General features: G+C 39.6%; 1 protein-coding gene and 2 non-coding genes across 5 annotated transcripts; all 3 read right to left on the bottom strand.

The window, feature by feature from the left end:
- Positions 1–10: 10 nt before the first annotated feature.
- On the bottom strand, positions 11–27,983 carry NAP1L4 (nucleosome assembly protein 1 like 4). 3 transcript variants are annotated; one of them, XM_054275389.1, is made up of 16 exons: positions 27,884–27,983; positions 24,052–24,083; positions 22,974–23,035; positions 21,292–21,391; positions 20,222–20,363; positions 20,029–20,115; positions 18,416–18,535; positions 17,762–17,833; positions 14,002–14,141; positions 11,922–12,067; positions 10,051–10,073; positions 9,335–9,454; positions 9,011–9,040; positions 7,720–7,776; positions 6,528–6,565; positions 11–1,291 (listed from the first exon to the last, which is right to left on the bottom strand). In XM_054275389.1, exons 2-15 carry the CDS (start codon positions 24,063–24,065, stop codon positions 6,560–6,562), a joined length of 1,119 nt encoding a protein of 372 aa, XP_054131364.1. In that variant the 5' UTR covers positions 24,066–24,083; positions 27,884–27,983; the 3' UTR covers positions 11–1,291; positions 6,528–6,559. The 3 variants fall into 3 exon arrangements, with proteins under 3 accessions (XP_054131364.1, XP_054131363.1, XP_054131365.1); XM_054275388.1 differs by lacking the exon at positions 6,528–6,565; XM_054275390.1 differs by lacking the exons at positions 11–1,291; positions 6,528–6,565 and having other exon boundaries at positions 7,723–7,797.
- On the bottom strand, positions 16,483–16,603 carry LOC128937134 (small nucleolar RNA SNORA54). The gene has a single exon (XR_008483030.1). It is a non-coding gene; the product is annotated as a small nucleolar RNA SNORA54 (small nucleolar RNA).
- LOC128937133 (small nucleolar RNA SNORA54) lies at positions 19,723–19,850 on the bottom strand. The gene has a single exon (XR_008483029.1). It is a non-coding gene; the product is annotated as a small nucleolar RNA SNORA54 (small nucleolar RNA).
- Positions 27,984–27,990: the final 7 nt, after the last annotated feature.

Below are 27,990 nucleotides of genomic sequence, written 5' to 3'. Positions count from 1 at the left end.
GCACCACCAATCATGTTTCACAACTTTAATAGAATATTCTATCTATTCTGTACAAATTGAAAACACCGTATTAAGTTACAAATGTGTAAGGTAAGGCTGGAGCACTCTACATGCCTGGTCACAGTGTTGATACAGCTGCTATTCAACTGCTGCCAGAGGTTGGTAATGGATGTTGAAACTAGAAACGTGTGCTTTAAGTGCCACACAACAACAAAACATAGTTTTGCAGACGTCAGAACTTGAAATAAAACAAATTGTGGAATGGAATAATTTCAGTGTTGCAAGTAAGACACCCAAACTTCAGATTTATTGAACTGACTCACTTTGATAGATTTCTGTGTTCATAGTGAAAGGTCCTTTCATGCTGGACACTAAGCAATAACACTACTGGAAATTGTCTGGTTCTTTGGCTGCAACCCACTTCCACCAACAGCAAGTTTGGCCTTTACATTTTGATCTTCATCCAGAAGAGTTGTCATTTTGATGCGAGTTTGTTTCTTCTGTCTAGACTACTACATTGAGACCACTTTGAATTACCTGTTTTACAAGTACCCATATTGTATGTAAAAGAGGAAGAAAATTTTTCAAGTATATTAAAAACTATTAAAAAGCACTAATTCTGTCAAAGTACTTACAAACATGAATAAATAAATAGTAAGATGAACAACTAAGTCTCAAATATGACACCCTCTTCAATGAAGTAAAATTACTTCAACTCAACTGGTTGTACTGAGATAATAAATATGACATTTAAAGCTGCTCAAGCACTAGTTCAATCTGTAGGTTGCAAGAAACATTAAAAAACGGGGGAGGGAACTAGCAAAAAAGTCATATTGCTCTACCTGTTTCAGCTACCATACATGTAATCCATTTACTTTAACTTGTCAGCACATTGCTATTCCACGATTTTCAGTGTTGAGCAAGAAAATGGATATTCCTCACATGGTAGTCTGGACTACTCCCCTATGCATAGGGCAAAAGGCTCTAAAGGCCTATTGACATACTTAGCTACAGTGTACCAACGGCTGTAGAGTGTGCTTTATTTAAACCTCATATTTCCCAAATGCATTGAAGTTGCCACTGTACATGTTAAGCAATAAAGTTAGTGAAAATCATGCATTTTAAAACAAATTAATTTTAAGCATTGTTAATAAGATTGTGCTGCAGCGATAGAATATCCTGAACTGCAGGCCAGGTATCCAACTATTTGTTACAAGTTGTTCAAATATCACTTCCAAGTGGTATTTCCTTATTACTGTTGTTTGCATTCAGCAGGTTGGCTGGACTCTTTCTGCATAAAGGGAAAAAGAGAAAATAAACAGTTAAAAATCAAATTGGCATGAAAGAAAACACTTCAACAAATACAGAGAAACTTGCTATGCAGTTCTGAATTAACTAGGTAACACTAGCATGTACAGGAATGCTACATGAAAACTCAAGCTACATCATAAAGGTCCAACAGAGTCACCACATTTACTGGGTTTCCCCTTGCCCCCAGCTGCTTGGTGCCCCATAATTTTTTATCTATTTTTGTGCTGTTAACACTGCATCCTGTAGGCCAAGGTTCACACAAACAAGAAAGCAAACCAGCACCTACTCCCCTCAACCACAGGCTCTATTTGACTTCCAGCCCTACTGAACAATTTTAACAACAAACTGCCACCTCCTCCAGCTCTGAGGAGGGAGGAAGCCAGCTGCTTATTCTGCAGCACGTCTGAGTTTTTCCTTAGGAGCCTTTCCCTTTCTGCTAAGGTGATAAAAATGTAATTAATGTGTTGATTTCTTCTAGGTTCTGCATCACCAGCAGGTAACTATTCAACAATTTAACACTGGGCAAGAAGTCCATATGTTAATCTGAATATGTAAAAGTGGAAACACCTTCATTGGGTAGTTAAACAACTTCCCCCTTAGCAAAAGGAAGTGTATTTGGGAATGAGAACAAGTACTCAAACAGCTAAGAACTTCAGGTTTACACTGCACTTCTTGTTTTTTTCCATTGTAAAATAGCATTCTTAGAAAGCAGGAGAATTTACTAAGTGAATTTCCACTTTGCTTCTCCCCTTACCACTCTTAATATAGTTTATTATACACAAACAGCAGTCACAGAAACCTGCTGCAGTCTAATAAAGAAAAATACAGGCATAAAACACAACCTCACTGATGCAAAGTAAAATATTTCTTAGTTACTATCCTAAAGAAGAGGTTTATGTGTTATAAAATATGTACCCATGCCAAGCTCAGTATACATCAAGTAACCAAGAGCTAAGGCAACTAAAGCATTTTGCCTCTAGAAAGGAAGAACAGATGCAACTAATTTAAACTTCCTTACCATGAAGTTTTGCCCCAATAACCTGCACTAAATCCAGGCTGTTTCTCTGTTCCTCACCAAAACTGCTTTACAGTCACAGTGGTCACTATCACTCCCAAGGCACAGATGTGTCAGAAACCTTTCAGACTTCTTCCTTGTGGTATTCCTCACTCAGCACATCTGGCTAACCTTAACTTTGTTCTCTCTCATCTGCCTGAAGTTCCAAGTAACACCAATGTGAATTACATTGCACTGACTGGGGACTAAATACAGGAAAAGGGGTATGTTTACACAAAACAAAATCAGCATTCTTGCTCTTAAGTGAAAATTTAACTGCCACTGGTAGTTCATTGCATGCCATTCCTTTTTACTGAGGGGCAAGCAAAACACAGCAGCATTTTTATCTAAAGTTTCCTAAAGGTTTGTATTCTCCTTTAAACTGCTTGGTATTTGAACATGGCTGGAATAGTGTGCAGGCAAAATCACTTCCTCTCCTCTTTGCCTTCTGGCTAAGAGCCATGATAAAACAAGAAATCTACTATTTAAAATGTACTTTAAAAAATCTTTCCATCTCCCTCCTTCCTTCCTAGTCACCTGCTATATTTAGATCAAGACACACCTAGGCTGACCACCGCAACCATTTCCGCCAAATTTTAATGATCGACCAAAACACTTGTTGTATTTTCTAATAAACTCCATTATCCTTTCCTTATTTTTGTAAACACTTAAATCATATTTACTGCATATAAGTGTTTATCCTGTAAAAACTGAGTCACAGAGATCACAAAGTTCTTTTTTAAGAACCATTCAGTGTTGATTAGTGCTCTCAGACAAAAACAAATAAATACAGTTTGAGGGGTTCCTGGATCTGAGTCAGTTGTTGGAGGATTTTGAGACAAATACTGCTATTTTTAGGTTACACTTGAGGATGTATCTCTGTTGGCCCTATACACAGAATGTTTAAGCAGGCCCTAAGTATGAAGGCAGTATTTCAGATCCAGACTCCAACATAATCCATGTTCTCCCACCACTTTAACACACAGCACTGCCTTTGCTGAGGAAGCCAGCATGTGAGCCCCACGCTGCCTTCAGCTACCCTGAGCCTCATGCAGAGCATCTCACAGCCTAATCCCAGAGCACACCAGCACAAAGAGAGCACAATTCCCTTCCAGTTACAGCTGCTCCAGCAGGCACAGGCACACTCAAGCTCATCTCTGGCCTTTGCTGGCTCCTGTAAGATCAGGGCCCAGAGCCCAAGCTGTGAGTGGGACGCAGAGCTGACACCCACACTCCCCTTTAAAGCCTGAGCCTGCTCCTCCTGCAGAGCCCAGACGTGGTGACACTGGCTCAGCCAACCACTACACTGATCTGCCTTAGCCCCTGTGCTGTTTATCACCCCATCCTGGCAAGCTTTCCATGCTCTATTTCCCTAAATTAACTTCCCATGATATCTCAGAAAGATAGTGAAGTGCATTGGCCAGACCAGAGAGACTTGAACTGGCAAAGATAAGGAGGAATTGCATCTTATTTAAAAATAAATTTAGCAGTGAACACACATATTCAAGATCACTACCAGGGCTACAGAGACAAGAATTCTTCTGGTTGTAAACACATTCTTTACAGTAACCATAAGCAGACTTTAATTCATCTTAAAACTAGTAGGATTTAAAAAATTTTTGTATCTTTAAAGTATTTTATTTCATATTCACGTATTCTGTGCAAGGAGTTTAAACTGCTCTGGGCCTTGAATTTCAGTCTGAGATACCATTGCAATGGATATGAACAAGCTGAGTGAGACTCCCACCTATTTTTTCTTTTTTGCTAACAAAGATCAATATATAGCTTGTTGTTACTGCCACTCACTTACTGCATCACTTTCTCACAATTAAAAATTGCACCTAAAATTCACAGGAACATAGAGCTAACACACAGAAGAAAGCAGGTCTGAGTTAATACTGCTTTCTTTGCTACACAAACCCCACTGTGTCTGCCCATCCAGGTAAACTGGTGCCCTAGAGGCCCAAAATTTCCATGCCTTTTATTTTAGCAGTTTTGTTTTCTCAAAAGACATTCTAAAGGAAACACTGAATTTCTGTTAGTCTTCAGTGTTTAAACACACTAGGCAAGATACATTCCTAGGTGATTCAAAGAGCAATGAAGTCTTTATCTCCTTACTTTTCCAATTCACTTTTTGGGACGCTTCCCATCTGCTAAGGTGGCCATGCAGGAACAGGCAGATGAACAGGATCTCATCTGACTCTCCCTATGAACTCTGCTGCCAACAGCAGTATCAAGGCAGGCACCAGGCACTAAATCTGATGTCCTTTCCAGTGGAGAAGGTAGAAAGCCTTTCTGAAACATCTTCAATGGAAAAGCCCAATTATGGGGCCTAAAACTGAATCTTATCTTTCTTTCCTATTCTCTGTTACTGAAGGAGAAAAAGCAAGGATATCACAATGCAAATCCAGAGCTAGCTGGAGTTAAGTGGGCAACCCTAACCCAAACTGCCTGCCTCCACATCAGGGCCTGGAAATGAATTTGCTGCTGCCAGGTCCTGCCACTGTAACCCAGGAGACAACAGATCTTGAAGCCCAAGCAGTCTCTCACACACAGAGCAGCTCTTCTGCTCATGATTCAAACCAGCACTGTGCATTACCCTGCCAGCTACTCCTCAAGTCAAGCACAGCCTCAGCAAGGTGAAATAAAGGCAGCTAAAGGAATGGGACATGCAAGCACATAGAAAATGCACTAGACAAAACCAGCTACATTATCCAGTTCTGTAGCATCTTCTGAAGCTACTTTCAATCACCTGACTGCTCAGTCTTCCAAAGCCACAACTTATACATGGCACAAGTGCTTTGTGTGAGAGATGATAATGAACTGGTTGTATCTGAACAACTCCAATGTACTTAAAAAAACTCACAGGAAGGAAGGAGGAAAAGTTTACAAAGCAGAAAGTGTTGACATGCAGCAAATGTACTACAACAATACAACAAATATACTACAACAATAAAGGAGGAAGTAATAGGGAAATGACTGAGAAGGAGAAACTGGATTTGAAAGGAAAACAGACCAATTATTTTTGTGTACATGGAAAAGAAAACTACTCTAGAAAAGAAAAGAAGGGAGTGGGAACTGGAAGGCAAAGAAAGACAAGGAACAGGGAACAAAAGGATCAGAAAATGATACAAGCAGGAAAAAGAATGAAAAACAGGACAGAACTGGGGTATCAGTGTCAAAAAATGAAAAAAAAAAATCCAAGTTGACTTGAAAACTTGGATCCAGTGGCTAACAATTTTAACTGCAGGGAGGGAACAGAGCTGTGTAACAGACTGCAGCCACTGTGACAAATAGATGTTCTACTGCTGCAGGTGAACCACCAGAGCACTAAAAACCAATTCAGAAGCACAGCTCCATTCTGAGTTTAACAAAGGCAAGGAAGAGCATTATCTATGCAGAGGGAGTGAGCTGGAAGGATTATACCTTCTTCTAAATAATTCAAATAAAAAGACACAAGCCTAAAATACAGAGGGGGAAGAAGTATGGAGGCTGTTGCAGGCACTGTTCTCTGTGAGGAATGGGATGAAAGGTGAAAGATGACAGTATACAACAGAAGGAAATTTTTCTTTCTTCTTTTAAATAAAGAGACAGATGAGCAGAAGAACAATACCTGTTCAGAATCATGAGAGATCAAGAAAAGGCTTCTAAGAGTGACTGCCTGCCTTTGTCAGGCAGCATAAATAAGATGCTAGAAAAGGCATACTAAGTAAGCTGATGACTTCGAAGAGTTTAGGAAGAGCAGAGAAGATATTTAAGAAATAATTTGCAAGTGCATTAGAAACAGTAAAGAGATGCAACATCAAACCAGAAAAAAGGAAAAATAGTCCAACCAGTCTCAGTGTCTTTTATCATGTGTATATGAAATACAGTTTGATTGCTACAAAGGTAGAGCAGGAAGTGTGCCAGGAAGGCAGAGTCATTCTGAAAAATCAACTTTAATGATATGATTTAAAGGCACTTTTCCCTACCCATTTCCTTCTATGTTTACTCATAAAACTTAAACTCTGAAGCCACCATTCCCCCATTTCTTTTCCCCATACAAGGAAAAAAAAAAAAAACCAAAAACAAAAACAAAACAGAAAACCCTAGAAAACAAACCACATTGCATGACTACAAATGGGACTCTTGGAAGTTAGGTATGAATGGAATTCCACCTTACCTAGAAATGTATGAATGAATAACAGACTTATATTACACCTAAATGGGAAAAAATTGAAAGGAACTGTCAGCATGGATGAAAAGTGAAATGTACAAAATAATACAGGAGGCAACAACTATAACCTTCCAAGATAACTTCAGATTTTTTCCCCTACAGAATACCAAATCCTCTAGAAGGATACTTCACACAAACATATGTTGATGTAGAACTAACATTGTTTCTACTTCCATTGTTTCTATCTTCCAACTTTTACCCTTTACAGGTACACCACTGCATCTGAATCCTACAGTGCAGTCAGAATACTGATTTTTGCCAATCTAACCCTGTTTGATTGATCTTTGTACAAGACAGACTTTCTTTAGTATACAGAATTTCTCATTAAGAAAAACAAACTTGACTCTTGATAGTGACAAAAACCATTTACTAATGATAGGATGATGTATAAAACTGTACCAGAAGAGTGACATGTCAAGCTGCTGTTAAGACTTTTATCCAAAGATCAGGCAGTTTTGCATGCCTTTCACTTTTTCACCTGTCTTTATAAAAAATTGAAAGCTTTTATGATGTTTTAAGAACTACAGGAACACAAGTCTGTCATCACTGTCCCAGCTTCACTAAATATAAGCATTTACCATGACTGAAGACCTGAAAAATACCTATCAGAAGGAACACTAACCCTCAAGGCTGAATTTTAAGCCAGGTATCATAAAGTTTAAAATTCAAAGTTGAGGACTGACTTTTTTTGATTTCTAACCAAGTACAGACATGTAGAGTCTAACCTGCAGCCATCAGGACAATGATAAAGAACAATTCTAAGGAAAATAACATAAACAAACAAGCTAGTTGAGATTTGTCAGACTAATTCTAGCTTGAAGTCCAGCCAAAGAACATCTAAATATGACCTTTCTGAAGGAAAACTGTATCAGCATTACACAGAGATGCCATTAAGAAGCAAAGGCACACAGATGGCAAATTATCTTGGTGCATGTTGGAAGCAAAAACTTGCATTTTCTCAACTGATGGAAACATTAACTTCTCTTTGAAGAGCAAGTGGAGTGCTGGAGATAATAAAAACATGGCAGTCAGAAGCTAGGGTGTTTTTTTGATTGATCTTTTCACAAACTATCATACCCTTAACTACACTGCTCATGATTATAGCCTGTGTTATGACTAAGCACACAGAAGTCCTTACCTTAGGATCAGTCTCTGCATCTTCCTCCTCTTCTCCCTCCTCTTCCCCCTCCAACTCCTATGACAAAATAGAGATAAACTAACAGAAATTAAAATAGGTTAAAAGTGCAACTTTTTGTAATGGACAAAAAGCAAACTAGCAAATTAAATTGTCACTGTATTACAGAATGTTTCAGACGTCAGCATTTGGCTGATTTAAAAGAATTCAGCATCTTACAAGTTTTAAATACAAAATCTTTAAAACATGGTGTAAAGGTCTCAGTATGGCTTAAGGCAACCTTCCTATGTACACTGCTAATAAAGTCCCACAGCAATTTTTAAACTTCTACCTAACAAATTATTTGGAATTTTAGTTCTGGTAATAGGTATACATGCCTGAATTTGTTCTTTAGTTCAGTCTCCCTCCAAAGAGCCACTTTATTTAGATTACTGTAGACAGGCTATGCATTTCCTGTGCAGGATTTTTGCACTCAGTTTTACACACAACTACATCCAAGTGATAACATCTGGCACTGAAAACCAATTAAAATACGTATACTCACTTCTATCAATACCCAGCTTAAAAAAATATGAAAATGTTTAGTCACTCAACAGCCTAAGCAGAGAAAAAAAAAAGTGACTGCATGCTGAAGGCTGCCAGCTCACATCACATCAGCTTGATAACCTCTGATGTACTCTGCTATGCTGAAGCTGACAACAATCAAGGATGTACCTTTGACAAATTAGCAAGACAGCACAGTAATAGCAGTAAAAGCAAAAAAATGTAAAGGATATTAGTTCATTTAAGTGTGGTAACATTTAGTGATTTTGTGTGTAGCCTTTCATAGTGTGTGTTCATACAACATTACCACAAATAGACCAGAGCCAGCCTAAATTATTTATGCTGAGCAGTTGCACACTTCCCCTTTTTCACTTTGCATTTGGTAAGACCCTGTCTTCAAGCTTATGACAGCCAAAAGCTGACAGCTGAAATTCCACTACCAACTAAGGAACAAATATTTACCATGCAGCACTCTAGAAAAAAAAGCTTGTCTTTAATTTTTGACTCATGTCAGAAAACAGCTTTCAAAGTACTGGATAAAAAAATGGATATATGCTCTTGCAGGAAGTACTTTTACGAAAAGGAAAAACCAGGTACAGTTTTTCAAGTCATGAATGCTGAACTCTTTTGGAAAGAAGTACCAGGAACAAGAGCATTTATGAACAACTGTTTTCTGCTCCATATAGAATTATTCCTGGCACTGGAATGGAAAGGGTAATCAGTAATCTATAAAAAATAGTGTGCATCTTACCTCCTCTTCACCTTCTTCATCTTCTTCAAACTGAAAAACAAACCCAAGGTTTAATTAGCTCTGCTAGTATTTGCATAAAAACTTCTGCAGCAATAGGTGCAACATATTCAAACACTGTGACTGAAACTAAACTCATTCCAGAAGCAGATTAACAACTTACAGCAAGTTGAATGACCCTTTCCTATCCCCAAGTAGCAGGATCTCTTCAGGGTTTTTTTTTTTTGTTATTCTCATGTAATTAATACTTCACCCTAGTCTAATCAGAAAAGGAGCAGTATGTTTCTATGTGCTGGCTAATAAACCAACTGCTAATTGCATACATACATTATCATCATCCTCTATAGCTTCCCCAGTGAAGTACAGCACAGCACGAGGGACTATCCTCTCACGGAAGAAATGTCCAATTTCAAAATCTGCTGCTAAAGTGAATTCTGAGTCTTCATCCTGTAAGACAAATCAGTTTGAGTTTTCTACTGCAAATGTGATGTGACACACAGAAGCAGATGAAAATATTTCAAAGTACCATCTTTGGGAAAACACCACACTGTCATCACCAACCTTCAGGTCATAGGTACTTTCAGTACATTTTGTAATAACAGCTAAATCTAGATTTGCAGAATTGAGATTTTCTGTACAAGCTTCCTACTTTACACACACAGGTTAGTGTCCTGCCAAGACAACTTTTATTAAAAAGCTCAGACTTGGCTGGCTCTGGCATCTGATGCTGCAGAGCTGCTCACAATGCTCCAGACTGATTTTTCCAGTCAGGTACCAGCCACACAGTACTGCTGAGTGGGCAGGGAAAATAATGACCTTCCCAACAGTGACACTGGAAAGGCCTTGGATCAGCAAATTGTGGAACAGTGAACTGTCAATGGATTACTTGGAGAAGTTGACAGTATCTTTCACTTTATCAAGGTGAAGCCCAGCTTTGTCAAAGGCAAAAATAACAATAAAAATACACAGTACTTAATAAAAGAACCCTGTAGTCACTATACAGTGACTTGGCAAAGAGCAATTGTGCTGTTTTAGAAACTTACCAGTGACTCTCCATCACCAGATACTGCAAAAAGAAAAGACAACAAATTTAAGAATTGCATGTATACTCTCACCTACCTCAATGTTCAATATGACAAAACACAGTATAGAGACCTTCTCATACCTGAAAACACTGAGGTTATAAAGGCTTCACAAGGTAGCTATTAAAACTATGACAATTCAGATTAGTATTAAGTTAAACCTACAGAAATTGTAAGAATTTCACATGTTGTAGAAAAGCATCAGTGCTGCCATTTGGATGTCAGAGATTTTTGCAAAGGAAATACTCTTTCTACAAGGATGGGTTCAGAGGACATGCAGATCAACATACTTGGTTTCTCTATTAATGCTGTAATTACAGTAACTTCATTTGGCTGGAGCACTACAAATCACTTTCTCTTCCCCAAAACAACTGGAACTAAATAGGTGAACATTTCACAAGAATCTGTAAAGCACTGTTGAGAAGAGGCCCAGTGCTGTAACCAGCACAGAACAGGGTGGGTGTTTTGTTTGTTTAAAGAAAAAAAAACAACCAACTAACCAATGACCAAAAAAAAAAAAAATCAATGCAAAAAACCCCAACACAAATAAAAATGTATTTCCCTTCCCTACATTACCATGTGATCTACTGTGAAAGTGATAATTTGGCTCAGTTCTCAAGTTGAAAATGTAACTATCCACTGCCAGCAGATGTCAGTGTCTTCTCTTATACTGCTAATTCCAAAATGTATCCTCTGAGTATTTAAAAGAACAACATAACACCAACAGGAGACAAATCTGCATGCTTTCCTCAAAGCAGCAACAGCAAAGCAGCAACAAAAATTAAAGGACATTTCTGTACCAAACCCAACTTTAGAAATACATATCCCATGTTTCTTAACCCACATACATGGACATTTGCAGTAGTAATTAGGAGGGACAGGTAGTTCTTAACAGCCCACACCAGAATCAAGAACCATTCTGTTCAGTACACCTCTGGAATCACAGAACAGTGTGGGATGGAAGGGACCTTGAAGATCACTAAGTTTCAACCCCTCCACCCTGGGCAGGGACACCTTTCACAAGACTGGGCTGCTGAAAACCCCATCCAGTCTGGCTTTGAACATTTCCATGAATGCCCAGAGAAGTTATGGATGCTCCAAACTCTTCCAGTGTCTCACCACTTTCACAGTTAAGAATTTCTTCCTAATATCTAACCTAAACCTGCCCTCTTTTGGTCTAAAGCCATTCCATGTGTCCTGTCACTACATGCCCTTCCAAAAAGTCCCTCACCATCTTTCCTGTAGGACCCCTTTTGTTCACAAAGTAAACTACTTCCCTCATCTATGCTTGCAGAAGAGGACAATGAAAGATGGACCAAGAAAAAAAAATGGTGCTGGAATCCATCTGAATTGTCTAAAATGTGAGTACACATCTAACATTAGTCTAGGAAAACAGGAAAATTATGTATGGAGTATCAGGGATCACTAATTACTCCCAGAAGAAAGGACAGAAAGTTCTGTCACTTGACACAGAGGATTCAATGAAACTGCTGTGCTGTAACTTGACCAACAATGGAACACAGCTCTTTTGCATGTTAGAAACAAATTGATGCATGGAGCCATCCTGTGGTAAAACACGTCAACTTCTTTAAGAGAGTCTAGGAGAGACTCTCCCTACAATGATTCCTGTTTACACTGCACACACCTATTGGTCAAATTCTACAGCATAACAGAACAAAATCATCTGTTTGGATGGGCAAGAGTTTGCAATCTTCCTCTAGTAAGCACTTTACAATGCAGCAGCATAAACAGTTTGAAAATTTAAGTCACATAAATGCAAATATATAACAACATATTTTAAGGATCCTAAATGCTTAAATTTCCACACTTACCCTTTATTGGGCTGAAGAAGTTAAAAAATGAATCATTAGGTACTTGTTTAGTAATGGTCCGAACTGTGCCTCGGCCCTTGTGTTTCTGTTTCTTCTTGATTGTTTTAACTGTAACATTTTTGCCTTTCTTCCAGTCAATGGTACACCTAGAGACAGCAGGTGACAAACAGCATTTTAACACAAGGCACCAGGGAAAAGAAGGGACTGAGCAGCAGAGCAGCAACATCAAGGCCAAGATGGCTTATCACTGTCTAGATAAAGCTGCTTGACCAGTTATGAAGTGGATCATAGTTCTAGAGATCATGTGTATGTTGGACAGGTCAAATATTTTCCTAAATGAAAATGCTGTACAAGTTTGTCTTGGCAGAGTAATCACTGCCCTCACTCCACCTGTAATTCAATCCCTCTGGCCCAACAACTGGACTTCTGTAACCAAGGCCAGGATTAAAAGCTATTCCAGAGAAAATCTCACCAGTCAGACTGTTAGAAAACAATACATGATATCCTTTAACTACAGGTCAAGGCAGTGTCCATTTTCCCTAAAAAGGCATGTTCAAAGAGTGACCAGGGAGAGGGATGTTAGAGCTGTCCAAAGAGCAGTGCTCAGACTGACCTGGCAGCCAAGCACAGCAAGCTGAACAGAGACTAATTTTCAGTTCCATTCTGCCGCTGAACAAACTGACACCCAATGAAAAGTCTCTTTCCATTCAAACAAGTTTTACCCAAAGCTGTACATAGCACATAGTGAGGGGCAAACACAGCTAATACTCCTACAATGGAAATAATGGTGTCACAGTAACCCTGAAATGCCTCCAAAATACCTTGTCCTACAGAGAGATAGCCAAAGTCACCAGTTTTATACTTAACCTGTATAACAAGGCACAGACATGTTTTCCTGCTCTACTTGTACCTTATTTAACACCTTCCTCAGGAAACATCAACTGAAATCAAAGTTCTGACAAATCAGCAATCCAGGAAAGCATTCCTTTATAATACTTAAACAGAAAATATTTTGCTGGAATGAACTAAAGTTTTCTTCAAAAAGGAGTGGTCTGTTACTTAGGCACAACTTCAACTAAACTCCAAGAAGAACTTTTGCCTCACTGCAGGTGAATGCTGGATTCAACAACATGTAGAACTAGAAGTCAAGAGGTTTTGAGGTTGTCAGCACACATTCACAAAACCAAGTATTTGGCATACCTTAAATGTGAGTTAAAAAACCCCAAAAACCAAACCACCAAAACACATTCTTGAAGGGGTAGAAAAAACCTAAAAACCAAATTATCACCAACAGAAAAGAATACTTAGATGCTAAGAACAACAGGGTACAACAGCCATTTTTCATTTGTGTCAGCTCTGCTCTGGCACTGGAATTTGGTTATAGAGCAGTAATCCTGGATAGGAATAGAAAGGGTTTGCTTAGATGGAACAAATCTTTTATCCCCAAGAAACTATAATGTGGATGTGGTGTTCAACTCAATAGGCTTCCAGAACAGACATGAGAATTCACCATCCACAGCTGTTTTCTGAGTATGTGTTGAAGACACAATAAAAATAAAATTTAAAAAAATTGCTGCACTAGCCACAGCTGCCAGGATCAAAATGCATAACCTTTATGTTCCAGCCTCAAAGCAGGCTGAAAGAACACATGATAAATATGACCTATTCCTGCCTGATAACAAACAACCAATTACTGCTGGAATAAAAATTGCTGAGGATACAACAAGAATCCAAGAGAGTCCAAGGCTACTCATCAGACTGAGGATGGGGGTAGTCTGTGAGAGGTAAGAACTAAAAATAATTTACCCAGTTATCTGGAAATAAAAGGTTTGTTACCTTAATTAGAGAATTATTAAATTTGAACGGTGTTCAGTTTAAAATGTACACAATGTTACAATATATCTCCATCTATGCATCTGTTACTTCTACATGCTGAGACTAACATCAACATCATACCTACAAATGTTCCTAGCTTTGAAGTCAGTAACAATTTTATCTTTACTAATCATTATCACAATAAGCAAAAAAAAAATTCTGCATTTGTACTTCAGAAGCTTTTTTGAATTTCAGTTTTCCTTACCCCTCACAATCAACTATTTCAGGTCCTTCAAATGAAAAGGGATCTGTCTTGTCTGGCTCCGACTTCATCTTGTATGTTTTTGTCAGGACTGAATTAGAAAAGTAGTCATTGGGCCCAAAGTGGAACTCTAATGAGAAAGACTGGAAGAAATTTTATGTTACTACTAACTTTCATCTATGAAATAGTTCATCAGCATAATTATCATTAATCAAACTCTGAAAAAACAGGGAAAAAACCTGATGGCAAACATATTTGAAACTACAGCAGAAGCAGGAAATTATGAATGTCAATGAATTTCAAATGTGCAAGAAGCTACAACAACCTTGGCATAGATTCAAATTATAAACAGGTAATTAGTAGATTTCATTCACCTTCACATATAGAACTGCTGTCTTGAAAGCAAGCTTAGAGGTATTTTCAGAAAAGTCTTGATTTAATTTCCTATGGAAGCCTCTCATCATCCTTGCACTAGGGATGAAGTTATTATGAAGTCATTTTAGCATTGTAACAACACCATGTGGTTCTATTGCTCCCCCAAGTCTGATCAATGTCATGATCTTAAGACAGTGAATCAGAGTTTATTTCCAGTTAAAGCACAATTTAGATTGCTAAAGTCTATTTAAATAGCACAGTCCCCCTGGAACCAGAGGGTTTTTTTCCATTTGATAATAGAAAATCCTGCAAAGCAACACTGATTTCATAAACTGAGTCCTACAACCAACGTGTCTCAACAGCTTACAGCCTGAAGCAGATGTTTCTGGTACTCAGAAATTATTTGCAAGGAGTCAGTTTCTTACGTGGAGAACAAAAAGCTCCAGTTACAGAAAACCACAGCATCCATGATGCATCGGTTTTCAGTAAAGGTTTCTAAACTCCCTGCACAATGCTCACTTTGCACTCAGGAGCAACTATGAACATTTTAAAGTACACTAAAACTCAAGCTGTCTTGGAAAGGGAAAGCACTAAAGAATAAAGTTTTTTGGCAGTATTGATTTAGTGTCTTGAAGGGGGGCAAAGTCTGCAGGTCAGTTCAGCACAACAGAAGGCCTGAAAGCCAAAGCTTCCAACACCAGTGCCCAGCCACAGCATGTGTAACAGTTACTTTAAATATCTGATTTACTCTCCCAGTAATATGCATTACGAATTAGCCCTAATCTGCATCCAAAACAGATTACATAACTGCCAAAAGACTGGCCCTGAATATACTTCCCCAGGCATTCTTCAGACTCAGGCCAGAAAACTGCCTGTTAGCACCAAGCCTGCCTTGCCATCCTTTTTCTCAAGGCCATTCATGCGTGGACAAGATAAATAACTCAGGACAGATATTCAATAACAGCCTGCTCATCACAGATATTTATCCCTCACTCATCTCCCAAAGGCCCCTAATCTTTCTAAGACCCCATGAATCTCCTCACATGACTCATGCCTGCTAACAGAGTGGTCCAGGAGTGATGGGGACCAATGGCAACAGCAGCCTCCCCAACCCCTGTGCTCCCTGATTAAGGACAGGAAGCCACAGGGACCCAGCAGTACCCTGGGATATCTGTGTTGATTTCAGTGGCTATTTCAGCTTTGCTTCCCTTTAAAGCAATTCCAGACAGCTGCATGGTTTGGAGGCTGCCTTCAGCTAAGGCTAATCTCTCTCTGGCAAACATGCTCAGGGGAAGAGTTACAAACTTAGCTGATCCACTACCAGTGACGAACACTCATACCCAAATAATCCCATAAACCATCACTGGGGCTATAAATAACCAACCAGTGGCACTGTTTAGCATGCAGGATCCCAAGGGCCAGCAAGACAAAAATATCTGCACACACTGCAGTTCAGCATCTCACTGTATACCTGTTAATTAGGAGACAAGAAGCTCCAAGCTTCACATAATATTTCAAGTGTTCCAATACTCATTATGTGGACATCCCTGGGGTTTTTTTATCAAATATATGCTCATGAAGTTCAAAAATAAAAACTGCCTTTTTTTAAGCTACTTAAGTTATACCTAGATACATCATCCAGGTCTGAATATGCTAGCTAAGGATCCTGATGTCCTAATAAATATGTAAAGAGAAATTATAATTATAAAATACATATGAGTTTACCCATGTGGTTATAAATAAGCAAATAGTAATGGAGTCACTTATGCTTCATGCAGATCAAAGTTTCTATGTGCAGGCCATAACAAACAGGACTTTGAAGCACTTTAATTGCAGTAGAGTAAATCCACTTTTGGAGTGCCATAACTACAATTAATTGTTTTGGGTCAACAATAAATCAGAAAATTCCCAATTATCACGTATTTCTTGAGCAGCAAAACCTAATCCCCAGCAGAATTAGTGTATCTATGACACACTGGTTATGTGAAGCTCATACAGCACAAAGCTACCACTGCTGCACCAATTTTCAACAAAGAACTGCAGATTTTGTTGAAGGACAGTCACACACAGCTGCAGAACAAGTTTCACTCAAGCAGCTAGGAACATATCCTTTGTTTCCAAATACAGAAGGGACATGGAGTTTGTCAGCCTTCCATTACTGGATTTAATGTAGCACTGGAATGGAACCTATTTGCAGAAAAATGCTGTCAAAAGGTTACGAACAGTGCAAGACCAGATAAATTCAGTGTGTAAAGAGCTCTCCAGCTTAAGGTACTATAAAACAAAGCTGAATGAGAACACAAAAATCATGTAGGCAAAAAAATCCCCTATTCCCATCTCATCCAAATGCCACTGAATAGATATGCTTCAAGACACAACAGGCAATTTCTTAGAATACTTTATTTTGTGCTTAGACAACTCATTTTCTTCCTAAAACTCATATCCTCTCCCTAAGCCCTGCAATCTTTAGAAACTTAATTCTCAGTTTTTCTCTGCCATACTACTTTCTTGCCAATTATCAGCCTGAGTGTTTCAGTACTGGCAGACTTGCTATTAACCATTAAAAGCTATTCTGAGAAAGTCCTCCTATCTTTCTTATGTGAATCTTCAATGATGGCATTTATTTCAGACATTATCAGAAGACTATCACTCCGTAAGGCAAAACAAAACATACCAAATATAAGAAAAAAGCCAGAATGACAAAATTTAAAGAAAGTATGTGTAGGCTGAAATTCCATCCTTCTCCCTGCCTCCCCCTCAAAGGGAGTTCAAGGAATAAGTATAGTCTGCATAAACTGAATAAGCAGCAGAGCAACTTCAAGAAACACAGTATCTGTTTCTGTACATCAAACTTAAACAGAACAAATTTCCAAAATTAAAAAAGCATGAAGTAATACTTAAAAGAATACTCATGAGGAACACTTTTAAAATACTATCTAATATATTTTCTATTCTTTTCAAGAGGCATATTATCTATAATCATTGTCTTTGATTAGTATTACCAAGTCATATTGCTTTTGAAATAATATTTGATACACAGAATCTTTCCCACAATTCATTTTCAAATCAAAAGCAGCTATGTAATTCTATTACTAAGAGCAGCTACACTTGAATTTGAGAGAGAAAAGAAAGCAAAAACTAGATAGATCTCAGCCAGAATTTTAATCTAGAAACTACAGTAATGTCACAGCTGTCCAGGCTAAGAATGAAAGAGCAAAAAGTATGGAAAGCTGGAGATAAATCTTTCAAAGGCAATGCATGAAAATAATACCTTAGAAAGAAACCTCCCCCACACACAACAGCAGCCAAAGAGAGCTGAATGAATATTTTGGAATGCTGCTCACTTCATTACTACAATCTTCATGAGAAACAAGCAGAGAAAACTCACCATAGGCTGTCCTGGTTCAGAAAACTTAACTTTAATATCCTGCAGATGTTTCAAGATAGGTTCATCATATTCCTAAGCAGAAAAAAGTAAAATTAAATTCAGCAGGCAATACTTAGAAAAAGTCACTCCTTAATTAAGAAGCACACCTTATAACTAATTCAACAATTTCAGCTAAAGTACAGGTCTAGATCTAAATTTCTTAATCATAGTTGCAAATTCTATGTGCTAAATTCTCAATCATTTTAGGGCTGATCTTCAGTAAACAAAGCTGCTGGGATGTGTTACTGAAGATACAGTAACTTCATTCAAGGGATTTATTACCAGTGAGATTCAGAGGCAGACACACTCCAGGGAACTCTTCTGTAACTTTATTAAAAGCCACTAATACAAGGGCAGGCATCACTACCTAAGCTATTTAACACAAATTCAACCAATCCAAGGTATTCTTACAACCTTGCAACAATAATCCTTTATGGATTAAACTAAAAATGCCTGTCCATCATTTCAAGCATCTTCAGGGATTCCAAAGACTCAAAAGATTTAGTGTCCTACACCAAAGGATTGACTCACACTCCACAAGGACTGACTAGTAACAGGAAAAGCAGCAATTCTTTTGATACAGCAGAAGTTGTTCATTTCAGAGTAAAAACTTACTTGTACTAATTCACTTAGCATATCTACATTCCTAAAGATAGTAAACCAGAAGTCTGGAATTCCTTTGACATTTGTCTCTTCCGCTTTTTCATCTATTACCACTGCATTTTTCAGTTCTCCCTGGGAAAGAAATACAGAAACAGCTGAGAAATTATTAAATATACTAAGAAGTCACAATTTAAACAGAGACAGAAGTACAAAACAATTGCCACCTCTGAAGCTGTGTTTAAGGAACATTTAAAATTTATTTTTTTATTCCTCTGCAAATGAAGTTAAGAGGTACAAGGTTTATTTACACAACTGAACATATACACAATTCAGATTTACTTTCAGCTCATATGAAATTCTTCTATATGAAGACTAAATAGACCAAGTGTCTGCTTCACTGATTTGAAACAACAGAAATAATTAAAACACTTTCTTTCTTTCTAGAAAGAGAAAAAAATACAAATTCATTTCTATTTTTCTATTAATCTAATTTCTGTAGCTCCATAAGCCACCTACACATTCCATCTAAACATTTAAAATCTAACTTTGTTCTCTGAAATGCTTTTTTAGCTTGCCCATTTTGCAGAATATTTGTAAAGTTGATTTTTATCTTTCATTATTATGCTGTGTCTAATTATTACTATTTTGGGAAACAGGATGTCCTCCACATAACTGATGTCAAATGTTATAAAAAAGAAGAATAAGGAAGTAATTTCTCAATCCTAAGCAACCCTGGGAATTCAGTCTGGAAGTTGCACCTTTTCTTTTACACCACTAGATAGCAGCAGATATTTAAGATGTTTCTGGCAGTTGCTTGGGTTATGACGTGCCAAGAACACAAAGCTGCAATTTATTTCCCATCTAGACACGTTTCTGATTTTATTGTCTGGAATATGGCCTGTCAAAGCTGTATTTACACAGAGCCTAAGGAATGTTTTTTGCTCATGCACATGGAGGACTGTGTCATGCTCAATCTCAGGAGATCAGTAAAAACAAAGAACAATTCACTTTGAACAGAGAAAAAAAAACAAGAAGGAATCAGGCTAAGGAAAAAAATGCAAAGATAACCTGACAGAATGGCAAACAGAGTTTTCTAAGTAGGTCGCTTTTCTGAGACAAAGCCTGAGCACACATCTCTAGAAATGATGCTGGGAAAGTAACACGCAGCCCACAGACTATAAAATGCCTCCTAAATCTAGACAGCTCCTACTCAATGGACAAGTAGAAATCCACCAGCCAAGCAGACACTTTATTAGCTTGATTCTGTTTTATGGCTGTGTGACAAGTGTCCCACCTGTATTTAAGAAAATGAAAGCTAATGATGTCCCCCAAAATAACGGAGACAGGCAGAGAACCAACCAGTCCTGTATTATCTTAGGGTTTCATGTAGCACTGGAATGGAACCCATTAGCAGGAAGGTGCTGCTAACAGGTTACGAACAGTGCCAACAAAGGCAACTCCTCAAATTTGAACAAAGGCTAAACTAAAGGTGTAGAAGCTTTCACTGGCCAGAACAGTGCATTCATCACAAGATCACTGACACTAAACTCCTTTCAATGGCAAGAACAAGAATTTAACTCTGACAATCTGATATATCCATAGTAGATGACCCAGCTTATACTCACAGCCAGTTTTTCCTCATCCTCATTTTCACTGTGCCATTCTGCCTCTGCATCTGTGGGTTCAGCTTCCCCATTAATAAACTCTCTTCTCTGTGATAAAAAAACCCAAAAATGTAATTGAAGATGTAAAATTATATATACATAACCAGAACTGACAGGAACAAACAAGTAAGAATTATATACATAATTTTCCTACCTTATCAAAAAGAGGTTGATAGAGTGCTGCATATTTTCTCTCCAAGTCATGTACTTCTTCATAGAATTTAGCTTCTATATGAGCACATTTCACCTGGAGCTTTTTCAAGGCATCAATTCTTCTTATCACTGCTTTTGGAAAGCTAAAAATCAAAATTATTTAAGGTTAAAAGTTAGTTGCCTCAGCATTATTTCATATATTACCGAGAATTAAGTTGCTTATAACTACATGCAATTTTAAAACAAAAGGCTTATGTCAAACATACATGTTTCTCCAAAACCTATTTCAAAAAGTTGAAAGAATCCTCTCCTACCCAAGTTGTTCTCAAAGGTGCTATCTTCTGTTCCATTCCCTGGGGCCACTACCCTCCCCGTGTAGTTCAGAGATCTGAAATTAATACCTTTGTTTACACCTAAACTTTGAGACTAGATTTGTGTTGATCCATCTATGAAAAATAAGAACTGTGCACTCTACAGGAGAAAGCTTTGTTTCACGGGTCATACTCATAAAGCACACACTGCCCATCTACACTTTCAATTATTAAACATTTAGACACAGTCATGTAAAAAGATCTCATTATAGAACTTAGGCTTTTCTAAAAAGAGGTCTAAACCAGTGATTCTCAGTCAAGAAATAAAAGTGTAAGTATTTATTAAAGGCAGAATTTAAATCTACTTTACAGTCAATATAAAACTAAGTTTCAAACTAGGGATATACAGGTACTGAACTTTCCATTACATCCAGAAGAGCAATGTTATAGAAATCATCAGTCACTGTAGCACATACCCTGTCAGAATAAGGGGCACAGAAGGATACAAAGGAGGGGAGGGAGTTATTTCTATCCAAAACAAGAAACAGCCATGGTAAATATTGAACAGGACAAAATTTTGTTTGCAAGTTTGCATTAGGCAAAACTTCACTCTTCTTCCAGAAGTACGACACTATGAATCACAGGTTAAGTAAACCATTTTTCTTAGTGAATCATTTATTCTGATTTTCTAGCCTAATTACAGTAACAATATTCTATTATGCCTTCAGTCTTTCAGTATTTTATCATGCCCACTACTCACGTTTCAATGTAACTGGAAGGAGTAACTGCTGTGTTGTCAAGACGTTCCTGAAGAGCTGCCAGGACCTGTGGATTTTGCATCACTTGGTCTGCCAGCTTTTCTAAGAAGACAGAAAACCCCTTTTAAAAAAGTTTGCACAGATTTATAATGCTTTTGTCATACTGTGTCTTAGAGCAGTCACAGTAAAAATACTATTTTCACACCTCAAATAACATCACTGTTATTTAAGGTGTGAAAACAGTGAGTATTTTACTACTAACACAAACAATTACTTCAGGACCAGCTTTCAGGAATATAAAGTTAATGAGAGAACAATAATAATAAATAATAAAATAGAATATGATATTACTATTCTATAATGATAGAATAATAACAAAGATAATGATAGAGAAAGCACTCTTCTCTTTGCAAATCTATCATTTGCTTTTACAAGCAAGTACTATATTGACAGCACAGGCAAATTTCCTGTTTTCCCCTTGTGTAACCAAGTACAAAGCAGAAGTTTCTCTATCCTTCTGTATTAGCTGTACCTTTAAAGCCACATACAAATTTTCAGGAGGAGAACCACTGAATTACACTTCCAAGAGATCTGTTTTCCAGTTAGTGTGACTCCTGAAAAAGCCCTTCCAACTCCGTGTACAGTACAATAAGCAGCACAGCACTGTGACCTTGACAACCACTTCTATTTACCTGAAGAAGATTTTATAATCTGTAAGACTCCTCAACCATCACAACACTTCCCAGAAGACAAATTTTACAGGAGTTGAGATCTAAAATGCTTCTGGTTAGGTGTTAAAAACCCTTATTAATAACCATGCAGTGTGTAATGGTGTGAGGAATTTTGCTTTTTACATTTTTCCATTCTTTCTCAGTGCTCTTTTCCCCAGGTATTAAAAACCCAATAATCTGCACAGCACACACTAACATGGTGAAGCTTTTATACGCTTGCATTTGTGTGTTGCTTTGTTCTTCTTACTTATTTGGAATTTTGTTGTTGTTTTTTCTCAAGCAACTTGACTTTAAAAATTATTCAATGGTGTCTACCAGTTCTCATGCAATTTTCAATTGCCAATCACAAAGGATTTATTGAAAAAAGATAGGTAATGAGGGAGACCTAAAGAACATTCAGTGACCACATATATGAAACATATTTCACTATAACTTACAAATTTGAGTATCTGGTGAAATAATGGAACTGTAGCTTTTCTGCACTCAGAAACATTAATTTGAAAAACACCACTCAGCAGTTATCTGTAGACTTTGCTAATGGAGAGTAAAAACTTCCAGGACACATTCTGAAGATGCACTTTCTGAGAAACAAGAGAGTAAAGAACTAGCATACAAAGAGAACTGCCCACTTTGGTAATTATGCTGACAAAGAATACTTGTTGTTACAAGCCAGCCTTTGCAGGCCTTGTTGCAAGGGTCTAGAGGGTCATTTCAGGCAATGGAAAAGCACCACAGTCACAACACACACAAAAATACAGCCTTCACTCTGTAGAAACAAACTTTCTGATGTTTTCTGATATTGGCTGCAATATCAGAAAACATCAGAAAGTGAACAGCTAGCCTAAAAACCATTGTTTTCATAGTTTTGCTTTCAGCTGTGAAGACATCTTCAGTTTTGACTGTAAAGGCTTGTTACACTTCTGTAATGTCACCTACTACTATGTATTTCATACCTTTCTTGTTGCTTGCATTTTTAGCAGCCTCCAGAGACTCTGAAGCAGTATCTTCTGTTTTACTAAAAGAATTCAAAGGGTAACATATTAAAATAGCATCACATTACACAAATGTCAGCATTGAAGTACTCTGGTTTACTACAGACATGTTTTATAGACAATTATCCCAATAAAAGGCGTATTTATGTCTTCAAGCTTGTGAAAACTAAAAAGAAACAAACCAACCTCCAAACAAAACATAACAAGCCCAAAACAAAAACCTCTGACAGATAAATTCATCTCATTAAGTGAATGGCTGGCCAATCATGTGTATGATTCAGTCTGTGAATCATGTGGCCATTCTCTCTGCACAGAAAAGTGTTTTTACTCACAGATGAAAACGTGAGACACTTTTAGTGTAAGTGATGTAGAAAAACATGAGAAAGGATGCAGCTATGAAAGGAAGATGAACAAGAGATAAAAGCTCTGTTTCCAACTTCTCTGTTTTGATAGAAACACTCACTCCTATTCTAAAAGACATGTCCCTGGCCTCCCCAGCTCCCTGCTGCAAGGTGTTCCATCTCACTTCCTAGGCTGGAGAAGGAGAGGGCCCAGCATGAGCCAAGAGCCAGCCAGTATTCCCTGTGCTCCTGCCACCTCAGAGGTCACAAAATGCAACTGGATAGGGCTGAAATTAACCCTAACACACAAACCCAGAAGAGATAGCACAAATGCAAATGGGTATTATCAGGTACAGGGCAGACCAGCTTATCCAGCACTGCAAGCCTCAGAAGAGCAGCAGCACATATAGATTTGCACCAGTTCCATAAAAATAATGTATGGTCAAAAAATACTACATAAACTAGAAAAAAAAGGTGCCTTTTTGCATGCTTAAATTACACAGATTAGAGAAACACTAAGGCTCTTCAGTTCTTTAGAGCATTTAGAAAAACATTACCATTTTATTCTTATCCAAGTCTGGTAATCCACTCTTCACAGTTTAAAAAAAAAAAAACAACAAAACTTCTCCAGCAGAACACCAGATATACACTTGGCTCTAAGTACCTTGATTTAATTTCAGGAAAACAGCCCAACATACCTGTTATCTGCCATCTGTGTGCCTGTATCCACCTGCAAATTGAAAAGCAGTGTTTAAAAATACTTGAACAGTAATTTGTTTACCTCAACAGAAGATGAAAATAGAACAGGTCATTGTTTAAAATCTCAATGCAAATTTACAGCTACTGGTTTTTTGCTCTAAAATTCATCATGCATAATCCCTCCCAGGAAACTGAATAGCTACCACAGTACCCAACTCAAAATGAAACTTGCTCAGTTTTTGAAGTCTGTCAGGTGGTTTTACCCTCCTAGAACTTGTTTCTTCTGTTAAATACTCCAGATACTCATGAATTTTTACCCCATTATGGGTTTTCAGTCTGAAGGTAAGTGCCACAGTTTCCTAGATTAGCTCAGCACTCTATCAAAAAGAATGCCAAAGAGGAAGACATAAATGTATTATTTTCTAATTCCTTGACAGCATCATAGTAAATAATGAATTTTTAATCTCTGCCTATATAGCACACTTGAACAAAAGTTCAAACGAATTAATTACAATAACTTCCAAATGACTTTTTTCTTTTACCACCCAGGCAGAAAAACATGTTTCACATGTCTGTTTAATCAGGGTTATTTTTGTGAGTAGCTGCTTCTGCTGCTCTACTGTCAAAACCTCTTCTCTTGCTAAATAATTGTCTTCTATTTGGTGTTTTTTTAGCTAGCAACAGGGAAGAGAGAATCCCCTGTATTAAGATTTGCTCCTTATTTATCAGGAGTCAGAAAATGAAGAGGGGCAAGAGGGAAGTTAAAATCTCATTATTAACAATGACTGGAACCAAGTTTAGCACAGCTACCCCAGCCCCCAATATCTAAATTAGCTCTCCTGAGAAACCAGAGGGAGCCAGATTGTCCGACTTATTCTGCTGCTCTTTCTTTTCTGGGGTGAAATAGCCCAGCCTGCACACATATTTCAGGAACAGAGATTGGGGTTTTCAGCCCCACTTTAAAAAGCTGATCACAAATCACAGCAGTCACTACCTGCCATAGAAGCACAGGTGGTGTTTCCCACCACCAGACTTTCACGAAAGCAGACCTCGGTCTGTGAGTCAAACTGAGAACAAGAAGCAGCTTCAAACACTGAGAGCTGACAGCTCTGATTTCTGCAGCTCTCTGAAGGCCACAGGGGCTGATCCCAGGCCCAGCTTCCAGCAGAGGGCTCCCAAAGGAGAACCTGAGTGCTGGTGCCAACAGCAGCAGCCCAGGGATCGCACGCACCCTTCCATGTGGAAAACGCTGAGCGGCAAAGGCAGCCCTGGCACAGCCACTGCACACGGGGCTGAAAGCTCTGCTGCTTTTCAGCAGCACCGACAGGGCACCCCAGATGATTGCACAGAAGCTGTTCCCATCTCCCATGTAAGCCTGGAAGTTGTTCCCATCTCCCATATAACCCTGCAGGCTCAGGCCAGAACAAAACAAAGGGGCTGCAGGCAGAGGAGGTGTTCCACCAGCTCAGGCTGATTCACCCCCAAACACTTCCTCCTGCCTTAAACACAACAGGGGAAAGGGGCAAAGGCAGCAGCCACCTGCTAGAGCAAACAGATCTTCACAATCTCACAGCTGAAGAAATAAAGGAGCATAAATGAGCATTTCCTTCCACAGCAACAGAAGGCAGGGGATAAAAAGATCCAATAAAAGAGGTAAAACAGAGCAAACTGACCTAATAGCAGAGTTCAGCCAACAAGTTATATGATGCCAGTCTCTATTAGAGGAGGCACAGCAGGCAACTGAAAATGCAGACTGGCAGGACTTAAGGGTTACCCTCCAAGACTTGTGACTTCCAGCTTGGCCCAGCAACCCAGCTAAGGGAACAGACTCTGCTCCACATGAAAATCCTTCTGCTCAGCTGTTTGTGCTCTATTTCCTGCAGGGAACTACTCCTCAAGGGAAGACAAGATCCTCATGTGTGCTTGGAAAACATGGAACAATGTTTGAATAGCAGCTGAGTTCATCTCCAATGGAACAGGCATGAACTGGGCATGTTCTGACAAATGCCACTCACCAAGGAACAAGCAAGAACAAAAAAAGGAAAAAGACACCATTCCCTGGTGCAAACTTCACAGACATACTTCAAGTCTTGTATCACCCCTAGAGTTGTGCCTTTGGCAACTGGAAAGCAAAAAGAAGTATATAAATAAATAATCAGAGGCAACTTTCTTAGGAGACAGCTTGTGATTCCCAGTTTCATTCCAGCTGCCTTGCACTGACTTCACTGCCACAGAGGCACCAACAAAACTGCTTGGGACAAGCTGCTGAGGGCCACTGCCGGGGGGGAAAGGTAATTTCAGAGCCAGAGCTCAGCACACACCAGCTGACAAAAGCCAGTACCAAAGCACTAAGCCCTTGTGGCCACTGTCTCCATTGCTTTCCAAGCAACTTTACAGGCAGTGAAGACAGGAAAAAGCAGCCAGAACCCAAGGAAGTAACAACAATTATTACTGCTGTCACCACCATTAAGAGGCCAAATTAGTGCCTCATTTCTCCTGGGCAGATCCCTGATCCCAGTGACTCACACAGATGAAGCTTTGGGGATGGAGGAGATCAGATCAAGCCCCTGTCCTACAAGGCAGCTACTGCTGCACCTTGCCTGGCACAAATATCACACCCCAGCAATCCCTTAAAGCTGCAGGACTGTAAACTGGATGCACACCAGGACAGGAAGAGTTCATTACAAGGACAATATCCTGAAGGACACAAATTCAAGGAAAAAATCAACACGTTGGCAAGATGTACTCATAAATAGAAGTGTACACGTAATAAATCTTCCCTGCCTTGCACAAACCTCCTAAACATAACAGAAGGACAAAACAGGAAACTGAAGGGCTCCTGAACTCACAGGAAGACTCCTGCCCACAGCTGTTAAGTGTTTTCCGTAACTACAACAAATCAGAAGAGAAAGTTACAGCTTCCGTTTCAGAGGCACTGAGCTCTAACCCCGCGGGAAGCCGCAAACAAACAGTCAGATAGTTTCTGTAGGGCTAATAAGAAGGAATCATGAAAAATTATTTGAGGAAGAAACTCATTCACCTGTTCCACAACCCTGGAGATGAGGAATACTCAGCTCGCCTCCGAAGTTTAGTAAAAGGAACACTATTTTGTTTAGAGATGACCTCATAGAAATGTTCCTAGTAGTGCCGGCTTCATCCGTAATTCCCACACTCGCGCTACCTTTGTATTTGAAAGCCTCGTGAGCAAATGCTACAGGAAGGGAACCTGACAAATCCTACGGGCACCGGTATTGAGTGCAGTAAACAATCGCAGCATCAAAGGAAATCTCAAACAGGCCCTCACATGGGAGACAAGGAACGCAAATGCAAAACCGAGCCCCCGAACGCCGGCCGCGCTGCGGGAACACAGCACCGTGCCCGAGATCAAGCGAAAGCTCCGCACCGCAGGCCTTGCCTCAGCCCCAGCAGGGCGGCGGGGGCAGCGCTCGGCCCGGCAGCCCTCGCTCCCTCCCCGCCGCCCTCCTCCTCCCCGCTCCCCCGGGAGGGCGGGGACAGGGCCGGCGCGCTGCCAGCCAGCGCGGCCATACATGCGGCCGGAACCCCCGCGTTCCCCGGCCCCAGGCACGGAGCAACGCGGGACCCGTTCCGAGGGCCCCAACTTCTGGAACCGCCCTTAAGATGGAACCGCGGCAGGCCGGGCGCGATCCCCTCCGCGCCGCGCGGCTGCGGCGGCCGCCGTGCTCCGCCCCTGAGCGGGCCCCGAGCGAACCCCCAGTGCCGCGCCGCGGTGGCGGCGCCCGGCCCGGCTCGGCCCGTCCGCGGTGCCCGCCGGGTGCCCGGGGCGCGGGGCCCGGGGCCGCCCGCCCTCACCTGCCCGCGCCCCTCACGCCGCAGAGGCCGCAGCGCCGCCGGGCTCCTCGCAGCCTCCTCGCTGGGGCAGCGCCGCCGCTAACAAACACGCGTCCCATTGGCCGCGG

The sequence above is a fragment of the Melozone crissalis genome, unplaced genomic scaffold, assembly GCF_028551555.1.
Source record: "Melozone crissalis strain CALT ecotype California unplaced genomic scaffold, PUWL_Pcris_2 ptg000018l_1, whole genome shotgun sequence".
In the NCBI taxonomy this organism is placed as follows: Eukaryota; Metazoa; Chordata; class Aves; order Passeriformes; family Passerellidae; genus Melozone; species Melozone crissalis.
Note: the sequence above shows the minus strand (reverse complement) of the source record. Positions and strands in the feature narration are given on the sequence as shown.